Below are 12,275 nucleotides of genomic sequence, written 5' to 3'. Positions count from 1 at the left end.
GAACCCTATTTACTGAGTGAGAGTCACAATTACAGAAATGATTGTTATAGCCTGAGGGGGGGCAGGGCTGTGACTAACGCCGGGATGCCTCTGCAGAGTTTTCAGTCAATATTTATTTGGAGACAATCAGCCAGAATGTTTTACTCACCCAGAGAGCGCTTGATGCACAATTACTGCTTGTCAAAACAGATTTATACAGTAGCTTTTTTCAGGTGGGGGGGGGTTTGGACTCTGATGCGGCTGACTGGCTCTCAGTGTTTGGCTGGCGGAGTGTAGTGTCCTGTCAGTGTGTAATGTGTTGTGATGCAGCCTGGACGCTGACTTGGCTCACTGAGCAGCAAATGGACTGGGCTCAATGGCTCGTGATGGAGGTGGCTTCTCTGAAGGCCGCGGCTGCTTTGTTTTCAGTTCGTGCTGCTATTTTGGTTTGTTTGCGTCACAAAGGTGCGTTCAGCTTTTTATCTACAGAGGTTGGCAAAAAAGCTTTCACGTGGGCAGCTCCATCTCCTTCACAGGAACTAAAAACGAATCACAGACAGTATTTATCATAGGGTGCTCACATTTAAACCTGTTTAGTTTGGTTCAAAACTAAGGTTGATAGGTTGGTGTGAAAGCTGTCAATCAAACTCTGCGGGGAAGTGAGCACCCTGGCGGAGAACAGGTAATAAAGGAGGGTCTGCTCCCAATCCAACTGGTTTCTTTGTGGTGTGAACGCAGAGCAGACCAACCACAGGATTTTGTGATTGATATGCAATTTTAGAATGAATTCAAAACCAAAACTACTGTTAAATCCATCTGCTGATCATCAATTACATACATACATATAATATTATGTATATAATATATATTATACATATAATTATTTGCATGTCAAGGAAGTGTCTATGTAAGATATATGCAGCATGTATAGGAGCACATACACTGCATGTATGTGTATGCCCTTCAGGGCTGCAACTACTGACTATTTTCATTTCATTTTACTAATTTATTGATTTTTTTTTTCTGTAATTGTTTACTCTATAAAGTATCAAAATAATGGAAAAATACTCATTACAGGTTTCGTCCACCCAGACATGAACAATGTCTTCAGATAAAACAAGCTGTTCAACGTATAGTTGAATACAAAGAGCAGCAAATAATCACATTTTAGAAGCCGGAAGAAGAGATTTATTTTTCTTTTTTTGGCATTTTTGAGTGATAAATTATGATTAACTGACCAAAGGTTTCAACAAAGCATGTACAGAAACAGAAAATGAGACACTGCGCTTCAAGTTTGCTTATGCGGTGACTTCACACAGCATCTCCCACATCCTGTCTAAAGTTGTAGCTTCGTTCACTTTCCTAAGTCTGAACAAAACCCACATGTCCCAGCCGATTCTTGGATGTATGGATTACTAATTTGCAAGCTACACATCATTGACATGGATTACATCTTTATTGAACACACATATTAAATTAATATCAATCTCCTCATGTTACTGTCGATAGGACAGCAAACAAGCTAATTTCCCCCAACTCAGACTCGGATTATATTGACTTGAAACCTTGTTGTGTGCGCATGTTAATTTGTGTTTAGTGTCATTGTGTTTCTGGAAGGGCCTGTGTGCTTCTATATCTGTGTGTGTGTGTGTGTGTGTGAGTACTACTGTATGTGAGTGTTTGCGTGTGTGTTGGCTGTCTCCTCATGTAGGAGTGTTGTGATGGATAGTTTCTGGGTGCCTGGGCTTCGGGCCGTGACACTGTCTCCAGCTCTCCTCCTGGACAGACAGATTTCCTTCCCTCAAACTCATTCACTCTGACAAATCATCCTAAACTCCTCCGGCAGGTCGTCCAAAAGCCGGAAAAGGAAAATACTCATGACACGGAGGTAGGCGGCTTCTGACCGCTCCTGATTTCTTACAAAAAAAGCAACAATTTTTCATTATCGTCACAGGTAATCATTCTGAGGGGAAAAAAACGCTTGTGCTTTGTTTGACCCCATCACCAGTTTTTGACATCGCTTTGTACATGTTTAGTGTTTATCCTACTAAAGAAATATTTCATCATCCAGCACTGTCTCGTTTTGACAATTTGCCTTTAGGAGAAAGTAATGACAAGAGAATAGTAGGGTGAATCGAGGTGAAACATCCCTGATTGGCATCTTTTACATCAACTGAAAGAGGAGCTGAAAGGGATGAAAGACAGTGGTTTTGAGACAGATGTCAGATTGTTTACGTCTCTCTGTTTTGCACAAAAGCAACAGTTTCCTCATCTGGTGATGTCGGATTGTCATCAGACCTTCAAATTGCTTGAGCAGATAACAGTAGACTTTAAAGATTAGTTTCCATCTATATTTACACATAGAAAAGACTAAATGCAAACACCAACATTTGCCAGAAATTTGCTAAATACATATTACACTTTCCTGGGGTGGAAAAGTTGGCGTATTGACCCAAAAATAGTAATGAAAACAGAATTTAAAAACATATATATGATGTTACGGGACATGCTTCTTCTTCTACTTGTGTAATTTAGTGTAGATGCAGTACTGACACATTACAATTACATATTACTGCACCATAAAGACCAAACAAAGAACGAAAGTGAAGGAGAATTGAAGCACCATGTGTATGTGTAGACAGCAGACACAAATTGAATTATTAAACTACTGTAAATGCCAAATTAGGTGAGAAGCAACAACAAAATTCTATTAACAACAAGATGTGGTTGGTGGCTCCTCAGTAGACAACATTCCCTAGCAAACAGGAAGTGATGCACGTCTGCTTTCACCAGTAGCAACAGCGGTTTGAGTTAAATAGGGTAGTTAGCCAGAGCTACTGTGGCTGAACACAATGAAAGAAACACACTCAAGATCCAAGTAGAGACGTCACAGACCCACCCACACTCTTTGACTCACAGGTGATCTCTGGGATGTTCAGAAACGCTGCGCTAATGAGCGCTTAGCAACAATACTGGGGGGGAAAGCTTCTCTTGTCATTAAGATGAGATCAGTGCAGCATCCGGAGGCCAAAATACTCAAATGCAACCAAATGATTGTTTTGATATATTTTCCTTTTCAGTGCAGGAAGTTTGTCTTCAAATCGACTGTGACAAAGATTCTCTCCAGTTGATCAGAGCCTCGCTTTGACAGCGTCTGGTCTTCTCTCCCCCTGGCTGCTCCATCAGCTAATAAATATGAGGAAATAAAGCTCTCCATCTGCCCCGTCATGCCCATCTCTCTCTGGCCACCAGAGGGGGAAAACAGAGACAGATTTAAATAAATAGAGCCACGGGGGACATATCAGATTTCAAATATCGTATTGAAATGACAGTTACAAACTGTAGCCTGAGTACTTTGATTGAACTAAACTCTAAACTAAACTCATAGGGTTTTTTATGAACTGATGCAGAATGATGCTGGTATTATAAGGATCCCACCAGTATGCTGTAGCATAGCATAGCTTTTTTTTTTTTTTACCATGCTCAAACAGTTCCATATAGATGTATTTTGGTGTTTGAAGAACCATTTAACATGAACAACAAGCTCAAAATCAGCAGCATCATTGGGTTCTGTTATCTGCCATGTTTTTTTTAATTTTTCCATGTTTTGGTTCTTCGTGGTGCTTGTACCTACAAATATGATTGTATTTTTTTTTTTTTTACAAGGTTTGTATTTATAACTTAAAATGTTCTTCTTGTTGCTTTGTCCTGTGTTGAAATGGGTAGACTTTGACAAAATAATTGCAACTCAAGCTCCAGTTAGTAACTTTTCACTTGCTTCAGTGGACGGAGTTTGCTGAGTTGTCATGGAGATGGATTTGTTGATATGCGAGCTCAGTAGCTGTAATGATTCATCCGTAACACTCTTAGGACTTCTGATCCGTGTTAGCTTAAAAATTAAACATCAGAGTTCTTTCGTTGACTTAAAATATGAAATAATAGTATAACAAAAATTTTGACTAAACAATCCCAGTTTATGGGCCATTTACTTGCTTTTTCTTGGACCATTAGGATCATGATCAAAGTAGTTTGTTAAATCTGGCTCAAACAATTGTGGAAACATTTAGTTGCTGAATTTGGTTTATTCAGGCTCACACAGGCCAGGTCAGGTAAGCAAGGTACGCTACTTGACTCAGCAGAGACTTAGTTAGCTCTCATTGTGCTGTATTGGAAATGCAAAGGAGGAGGTCAAGAGAAATTGGTGAACTCAAAAGACTAACTTTAGGTAAGCTCTTTCCTTGCATGTGTGCTCAGTTGAGTATAAAAAAGGAAGTACTTATTCTGTTTCTGTAACGGTGGGTACATTTTTTGTGGTCTGTTTTCTTTGGAGCTCTGTTACTTGTCCCAAGCTGCTGACAACTCGTATATCAAAGTGCTGATAGCCAGACCTTGTTTACAGCTGGCAAATGCCGCTAAATAGCTTAATATGGCCAACATCTGTAGAACTGTAGTTTTGATTTTGTAGTTAGTTTGCTCGCCATCCTTTTCTACAGCTTCTCTTCACACTCATCACTGGGTTTTGTGAGAAAACCTTTGGTTTTGAGATAACGACACACTTCTCTTGTTAGGGGACTGAAACTCGCATTTTCATGTGTCTTCGTGTCGTTTTTGCCACCAGAGTTCAAACTTCTTCCCTTTCACCTGGATAAATGAACCGCACTAGAGGATGATTTGCCAAAGGGTTTGAACAGAGAAACTTCCAGGGGGGGTCAAACCTCAGTCGTTCTTTGCACTGAAATGACATTGGCCACCCGCTGAGCCGCCAAGTCACCCAGTTAGGAGTCTTGTGTTTGGTGGAGGTGAGAGCTGTGTCTGAGCTTTCAGTTCCAGCTCAGTAGTGTTGTCAGAGTCCTCCTTTACCAGCTGACAGGGTCCTGGAAAGGTCCTTGAGGGTCCTGGAAGGCTGCCGACTTTGAAGGAACCAAACTGGAACACTGTTTTATCTCACCGCTTACACCCTACAGCTTTCTGTCTGTGGCTGTCTCTCGGCCTTTTTGTGTTTTTGTCTCTTATCCAAACACACTGTTTCTCTTTGTGTCTTTGTGTCCTTTGTGAAAAACACACACACTTTCCTTTGCTTTCAGTGTCTTCCTGGTTCTCTTTCTTTGGTTTTCTTTCTTTTATTCCCATCCATTTCTTTTTTACTCTTTAAAAAATATAAACACTTTTTTTTTTTTTAAAACAGTCACTTTCAGACGTTGCCTGTTTTCTTTCTTGCTTTTCCTCTCTTACACACAACTCACTTGTACTGTACGTTCACTCTTCCCCACCCCTCTGCACATCATCAGATCCCTCCACCTCCTACCAATTCCAAATTTTTTTAACCCAAAAGTCTTTAAACTTGTTATTTTTTCTCCTCTTTCTTTTGTCATTTTTATTGGCTGGGAAGAGAAGGCAGAGGGGAAAAAAGAGGGATAACTATTTCGAGTGACGTCCCTATGGAAACAGTAGAACAGCAGCAGCAGGGTACAGAGGAGGCTGACGGCTTGGCAGCAGTGACGCACAATGGCTTTAAGTCTGAAAGGAGTAAAACTCCTGCTCCTCCTCCTGAACACCTCCTCAGCAGTAAAAGTCAGCATTAATACAGCTTGTCTTCTAGCAGGAGGTGTCATAAAAGTTTTTATAATCCTGCTGTTTCTCACTTCTTTACCTTTGCGTATCAGACATTAAATCACAACTGCCACTTTAACAATGTCCATCTCCCTCCGTGTCTAATTTTTCCTGTCCTAACCCCAACGTGACTTATAGTGAGTACAACACTTTTAAATACTTATAATCTTAGATCATTATCAGAAGAAATAATGCATAGCAAGGAGAGAAAGCCCGATCTGCTGGGTGATTGGTACAGTAAATCAAACTAACAAAATAAAGTTTGTTGCATGAACAGCTTGCTTGTACTAGACCTTTTGCAGGGGTGTTGCTAAAGGGTTGTTTGGGCATTGCTAGGTGGTTGCTAAGATATTGGTGGTTGCTAAGGTATTGGTGGTTCGGTTCTACGTTGCTAGATGCTTTCTTGTTTAGGTAGGTTGCTATGGTGTCACTGTGTACAGTGTTTCCAGATGATTGTAATGGTGTTTGGGATAGTTGCAAGGGTTTTTGTAGGCAGTTGTTGGGATTTTGACAATGATTCTTAGAACGAGGTCCAACTCACTGGAGAATGTTTGAAGTTTTCAGCCATATCTTGTGGCCTTCATCAGCGTATGAAAATGATGAAGATGAGAAGATTTTTTTTTTTCATCAAACTGTTATTTCCCAGGTCAGTAATGGACCTTCAAGCTCAAATTGTTTGGATATTTTGGGGGTAGCTACAGTGTTAAAAATGGTTGCTTTACAGGGTAATTGATAAGTCATTACTCTAGGTAGTTGCTGGCGATTTCTAGGTGGTTGCTAAGATGTTCATGGTGGTTGTTAGGGCATCACTAGGTGGTTGCTATATGGTTATTATGGGTCCTGGGTGGTTGCTAGGATGTTCCGCGGGACAAATTCCTTTCCACATAAAAATATGTATTCTGTTCTGTTGAGTGGTTAAAGTGGTTACACTGAGTGTATAAATTCATGCTGGAACCTCGTGTTTGCTGGAACCTGTAGTTTGTCTTCCACACGATCACGTTTAAGCAAATACTGTCATATAATGTATGCTTTTTGCAATGTAAATATAGGATCTATCCACTTATATGATTGGCTGCCTGCAGTGTTTCTCCAGCTTGTGATTCGTTTCTCACTTCCTCCCAGACCGTCTGCTTTGTTATTTACTGAAAAAAAAACAAAGCAGACAATCTGAGTATATGGGGCCTTTCTGTGTGTGTGTGATAAAAAGTGTAAGTGGATATTCTACTCCAGTCAAAATAATTACTTTCGTGGAACGCTTTAATGAACCATGTGTTATAGAGCACCTCACAATGCAACAAAAAGAAAGAAACAAGAAATAGGTTTAAACCAAGAAATATGGGATAAAACAGGAAAGAGAAAAATTTCCATAAACGCAAATTAAAGACATGGATTTCATCCCTCTCCTCTCTTCCTCTCCAGCTCTGCTCTATGCCACCATCTTTGGAAACGTGACCACCATCTTCCAGCAGATGTACGCCAACACCAACCGCTACCACGAGATGCTTAACAATGTCCGGGACTTCCTGAAGCTCTACCAGGTTCCCAAGGGGCTGAGCGAGCGGGTGATGGACTACATTGTCTCCACCTGGTCCATGTCCAAAGGCATCGACACGGAGAAGGTGAGACTGAGAGGTCAAAGGTCAGGTTGAGCCAATATAAGATATCCGCACTCAACTGCTTTGTCAGCACTGATGTGATATGTTTGTATGGTCACACTTATATTTTGAAAGTAATGTTTTGTGATTGCAGGTTTTACGTTAATTATCCAGGCTGGGATTGAAAAACCCAGAACTGTTTGTTGTCATTCACACGGATTACAAAAATGACATGTGAGGAAGCAAAATCTAGATGCTGTGGCCTAGTACAGACAACCGTACAAAAATATTACATTTGTTGAGCTCACTTAACAAGACAGTCGTGTCACAAACACATAAAGAAGCCACGAACAAAACATCTTTCCAAAACAAATGAGAAGAACCACTGAGTAAAGCATAAAGGAGCAAATAACCGCATAACTAACAAAATGCCTTAAAGCCAGTCACAAACTGAACACACGCCGAGTGGTGAACGTTTGACCCTCTGCACATCAAACCCCTCACTGCAGTTATGTGCACACACAATTTAGGTTATAAAGTTATGTTTTATTATATTATATTAACATGGTTATGCTTCAAGGGAGTGAACTTAAGACTTCCAAGCTCTTTTAAGCTTATGATAAATATAACTAAATCAAAATAAAGTCCTCTTAATAATTATGTCAACATGAGCATAATTTGATTTCTTGTGGGGATTTTTCCCCAAAACAAATCCCCATCCAGCTGCTGCAACATTTCAGCAAGAATGAGCTTTTTCAAATGAGTTACTTTGCCCCTCTATAATAGAACATGTTAGGTAAAAACAACGCGTCACCAGTGAAAGAAAAACATCCTATAGTTCCTATAGCAAGGACAGTGTGACAGTAATTAATCTAGTCAATATAAACCTAGAGTACATGATAAAAGAAGACATAAAATACCTCATAAGCGCAACAGCACATTACCAGTGTCCGGGAACACATTAGCCTCAGACAGCTAGTACAATGGCTAGCTCAGTTAGCACTAAACTGATCACAAAAACATCTCAAATAACATTCACAGAAACCAACAGTCACAAAATAGTAATGTAAAATGGAAGCCCCCTGGATGTAACGACAGTTTCTATGGGAATGTGCCAGTAGCTGTTGCTATTAGCAACATAATGTTTAGCTGAAGCTAACTGTCAGTGGCAGAATAGTCTGAATTATGGAAAGAGGTTTCTTGATTAATGAAAACAATGTAACCTGAAACTGGGCAGATACTGTACTGATTAAGTCAGATTTTGATCCTTAATTGGTTCAATTTACCAGATTTAAACCTGAATAATTTTAGCATTGGGCCGAATTTCTGCCAGATTAGCTGTCGTTTGATATGCAGTTTGAGATATGCTGTGGTCCCTGATTAATTTCCTATATGATTGACAATCTGGTTGTCGAATGATCGATTGGATTTCTGGCAGGTCAAAAAGTTTTGTCAGCTGCCCGCAGTTTGAGCAGTTCCATCATGTGATTTTCCACATGGTGGATGTCAAGAGATCCATTGACAACCAGCCAGGTCAGGTTTCTCTCCAAACACGCCCATTTTTCAAATTTTTAATTATTGCTCAAAACTGAAAGGATAAAAGATAAAATAACCCCCACACATTTACAGTATACACTTCCATACATGCAACTCCTCACATGTAAAGTGCTGAAGCCATTTATGAAGCTATGCATCACCTGCAGCATAAGCAGCCTTCGGAGCTGAGAAGGCTGAAAGAAGAATCTAATGAAAGCAAATACACATTAAAGTGCAGTTTTTTTCTTGTTTGTGTCACATTAATAACAGCGCGGTTCTCTTCAGCGTCATTTCTTCCTCTGTGTATGTTTTAAAAAAAACTTTCATCAGACAGGTCTAATATTACCTGGGGACATGCAGTGATTTGTAATAACTGTGGTAAACATTGATTATTGTAATCAAACATTAATCTGTCATATAAAATGAATAGTCTGTCACATATCACCTCTCGCAGTTTGGTAAAGACAGACTTCCCCCTCTGATAGCTGTTATTGCAGCCTTATATTCTGTTTGATTTCTGACTCTGTTTATTGTTATGTTCCCTCTGTCACCTCTGGAGGAACATTAAGAATGCAATTTCATTTTCAGTGCAGATGTCAAGTTTTTCTTTGCTGAATTGGGAACCGGCCAATCATAAAATCATGATCTTAGATGGCTGTAACTCAAATTTTATCATCCACCAAAAAGGCACTGCATTTAACTGGTGAGGTCACTCATTATTTCATAATCTCAGCCCGTCTTTGTCTACAGTGTTTGTCAATTTAATAAAAAAATTTTCAACATTTTCCAATTGACATTCATACTTTCTATTCTTTCTATTTAGATCATAAGCCTCCTCGTCCCCATCAATCCCATTTTCCACCTTTTTGTTGAGATAATTTTACACTCTTGAAGAGACATAAGGCGAGTCTGCCCTCAGTATAAATACCCCGCAGTCAGAGCTGGGGCCAATTAGTGGATATTTTTTGTCACTTTGGGAGCCACTACACAGTATACAGTTTATGCAAGTACACACCCAAAAAAGACCAGAGGCTCCCAAAAGCGTCTCAGTGCTACTAATATCCTCTTTATTTGTTTATTTCCATCCACTTTAAATAGAGCAAAAGCAATTTTCAAAGTCTGTTGTGTTGTGTTTTGATGTTGCAGAGGCTTTTAGATGATTTATTGTCTTCCCCTTGGTCGATTTCATTTCGATTTAACAAGGTAGGATTGTGCAGGACAAGATAATATTTTATTTTCTGTGTTTTACCTAAATGCTTCAGTTAATTAGGCTGTATTTCAGAATTTGTGTAATGAGCTGGACAAAGCGATTACAATTTACAGTTTTTGGCTTTTTGGCAGACACTCGTATCCAGAGGGAGGTAATGAATGCAACAACAAAATAAGCTTGAATTTCTACAGCAACTACAGTAATACACAGACAGTAACCTGCAGCAAAGCCAGGTGGGTAATTGAGGAGGGAGACAATTCTTCATTTGGAATCTCCCCCTGCTGCTTTCTGCTAAAGTGCTCTCGAGCAAGAAACTGAGCCTTTTTGTGTTTTCTAAAAATCATTGTGCTGGGTGGCTATCAAACGGAAGCCAGACCTTTTACTTACTCAAGTATTTATAAAATTAATTACACGAAGAATGTTGAAAATAAGAACTCATTGGATGGGAGGCGCTTGTCTTAGCGACTTTGCAAACCTTCAGAATTACGTAATCGTGGCTGATCTCGTCTCCTGTGTGGCTCCTTGTTGAAGATTGGTGTGTTGTACCCCCAACTCAGTCGCTTCCTCTTCCACACACCAACAATCAGGCCAGCGTTTTTTTAAAGACAAGAGGAACGGGAAAACAAGTACAACACACGGCATGTACGATAGCTCCAGTCAGCCACAAGTTTTAAAAAAGAAACATCAAATGCAGCTTTTCTTCGACAAAGACCCTCCCATGTGCCTGCTGTAGGTTTTTCCATAGCGGCCACATCAGTGTTGAGAGCAATGCCAACTCCCGCATGGACGAGTATGTACACAATAATTGTTGCAGACAGTGCGCACACACCCACAGAGGACATGGCCTGCAGGTTACTGACCTCAGGCGGATGTAAAGTAACAAAAAACATTATTTCCTCCAGCTGTACTCCATTAAAGTCAGTATAACACATGTAAAATCAGAGATGGTGCAGGATTTCTTACTCACCCACTGAGTGAAGTGCAGCTCAGCCCGAGGCACTCAGTGGTCAGAAGCTATATTATCTCATATACAGTATCTCCCGATACGAGTGGCAGCACTGAGGGCCTTTGATTTTACAATTTTGGATTGATTCTAATGGAAGTCGTTCATAGTAAATTGTGTTTTTTGTTACTTCACACCAGCCTGATGTCATTACTTTTTACTGCCTTACTGCCTTGCTTACCATCTGTGACTTTGTATTTTCAACATTCTTTCAGTAACAAAGTTTGAACGACTGAAAGGTCCAACTTCCATCAGATATACCGCCCTGCAGGACCATGATATGTAGCGTGACGGTCCTGGGACCTCTGACCTCCCAGTACTGTAGATAGAACCAGAACCATCAACATCCTCATTACCTTCTAAACCTTTATCTTGCTGCCAACAGACCTCCATCAAATATCCTCAAAGGGTAACCAGGGCAGGAAGGAGAGAATTAATTAATGTTGTCCTCTTTAGCAGGTGTCAGTTTCTGTCTTGGCGATGCCAAATGGAGGAATGTCTGTAAACAGCAGTGTGACCCCCTTATGTCTCTCTGTCTTTCAGGTCTTATCCATCTGTCCCAAGGACATGCGAGCCGACATCTGTGTCCACCTCAACAGGAAGGTATGTATATAAGGTTTTCCTATAGACACTCATTAGTTGTATCACAGCACTTCACTGTATAAAAATTAAACAAGATGGATAGTGTGAGTTCTGTCTCATTTGTGTGAAAAGTAAAGGGTAATGATGACTTCAGCTCGCAGTCTGATACATGTAAATACTTATGCCTACTTTTGCCTTACATTCTGCAGCTATAAGCACTTACTTACCTTCATAATACTAAACCTAAGAATAAAAAATGTGTAGATCAGAATGTCTTTATAAAGACATAAAGCAAAAGTCTGACCTTGGTTGCAATAACGCCTGAGTTGGCCACAAAACCCATATTGAACCCATATCTTCACACAAACTAGAGTAGGACATTCATTTCACTCCACTGAATATACTGAGTACCAGTCCGTGGGTGCATCTATTACTAAATGCAGGCTAGGTGGACTCAGTTAGAAGCTCCTGGGCATCACTCGACACGACTGATATGGGTCCCAAAACTTTGGCAGACTCAAATTGCTGAACTGGCATTGAACAAAGGACACCTTCGGTTGTGTAACCGTGCTGTGTAACAACCATCTCCAATGACGAATACTCAGTAGCCACTAAAATGAGTCATTCAGAGCGGCTGGCTCATATAGTGCCTCAAATATCTCTTTGTAAAACAACTCTGTACATTTCAAACTTTTCATTTATCAGGTACAGTGATTCTACAGGGATGGATGTTAATGATGTTGAAATGTTGATAAAGGTA

At 40.1% G+C, this 12,275-nt stretch overlaps 1 protein-coding gene across 9 annotated transcripts in view; it reads left to right on the top strand.

Annotated features, from left to right (window-relative positions):
- The window catches only part of kcnh5b (potassium voltage-gated channel, subfamily H (eag-related), member 5b), a 152,515-nt gene that overhangs the window by 75,154 nt on the left and 65,086 nt on the right, over positions 1-12,275 (top strand). For all 9 annotated transcript variants that reach the window (XM_044166612.1, XM_044166613.1, XM_044166615.1 and 6 more), the window contains exons 9-10: positions 7,009-7,208; positions 11,477-11,536. In XM_044166612.1, the coding sequence (XP_044022547.1) occupies positions 7,009-7,208; positions 11,477-11,536 (260 nt within the window). The remainder of the gene's footprint in view (positions 1-7,008; positions 7,209-11,476; positions 11,537-12,275) is intronic.

The sequence above is a fragment of the Siniperca chuatsi genome, linkage group LG15, assembly GCF_020085105.1.
Source record: "Siniperca chuatsi isolate FFG_IHB_CAS linkage group LG15, ASM2008510v1, whole genome shotgun sequence".
Taxonomy (NCBI): domain Eukaryota; kingdom Metazoa; phylum Chordata; class Actinopteri; order Centrarchiformes; family Sinipercidae; genus Siniperca; species Siniperca chuatsi.
Note: the sequence above shows the minus strand (reverse complement) of the source record. Positions and strands in the feature narration are given on the sequence as shown.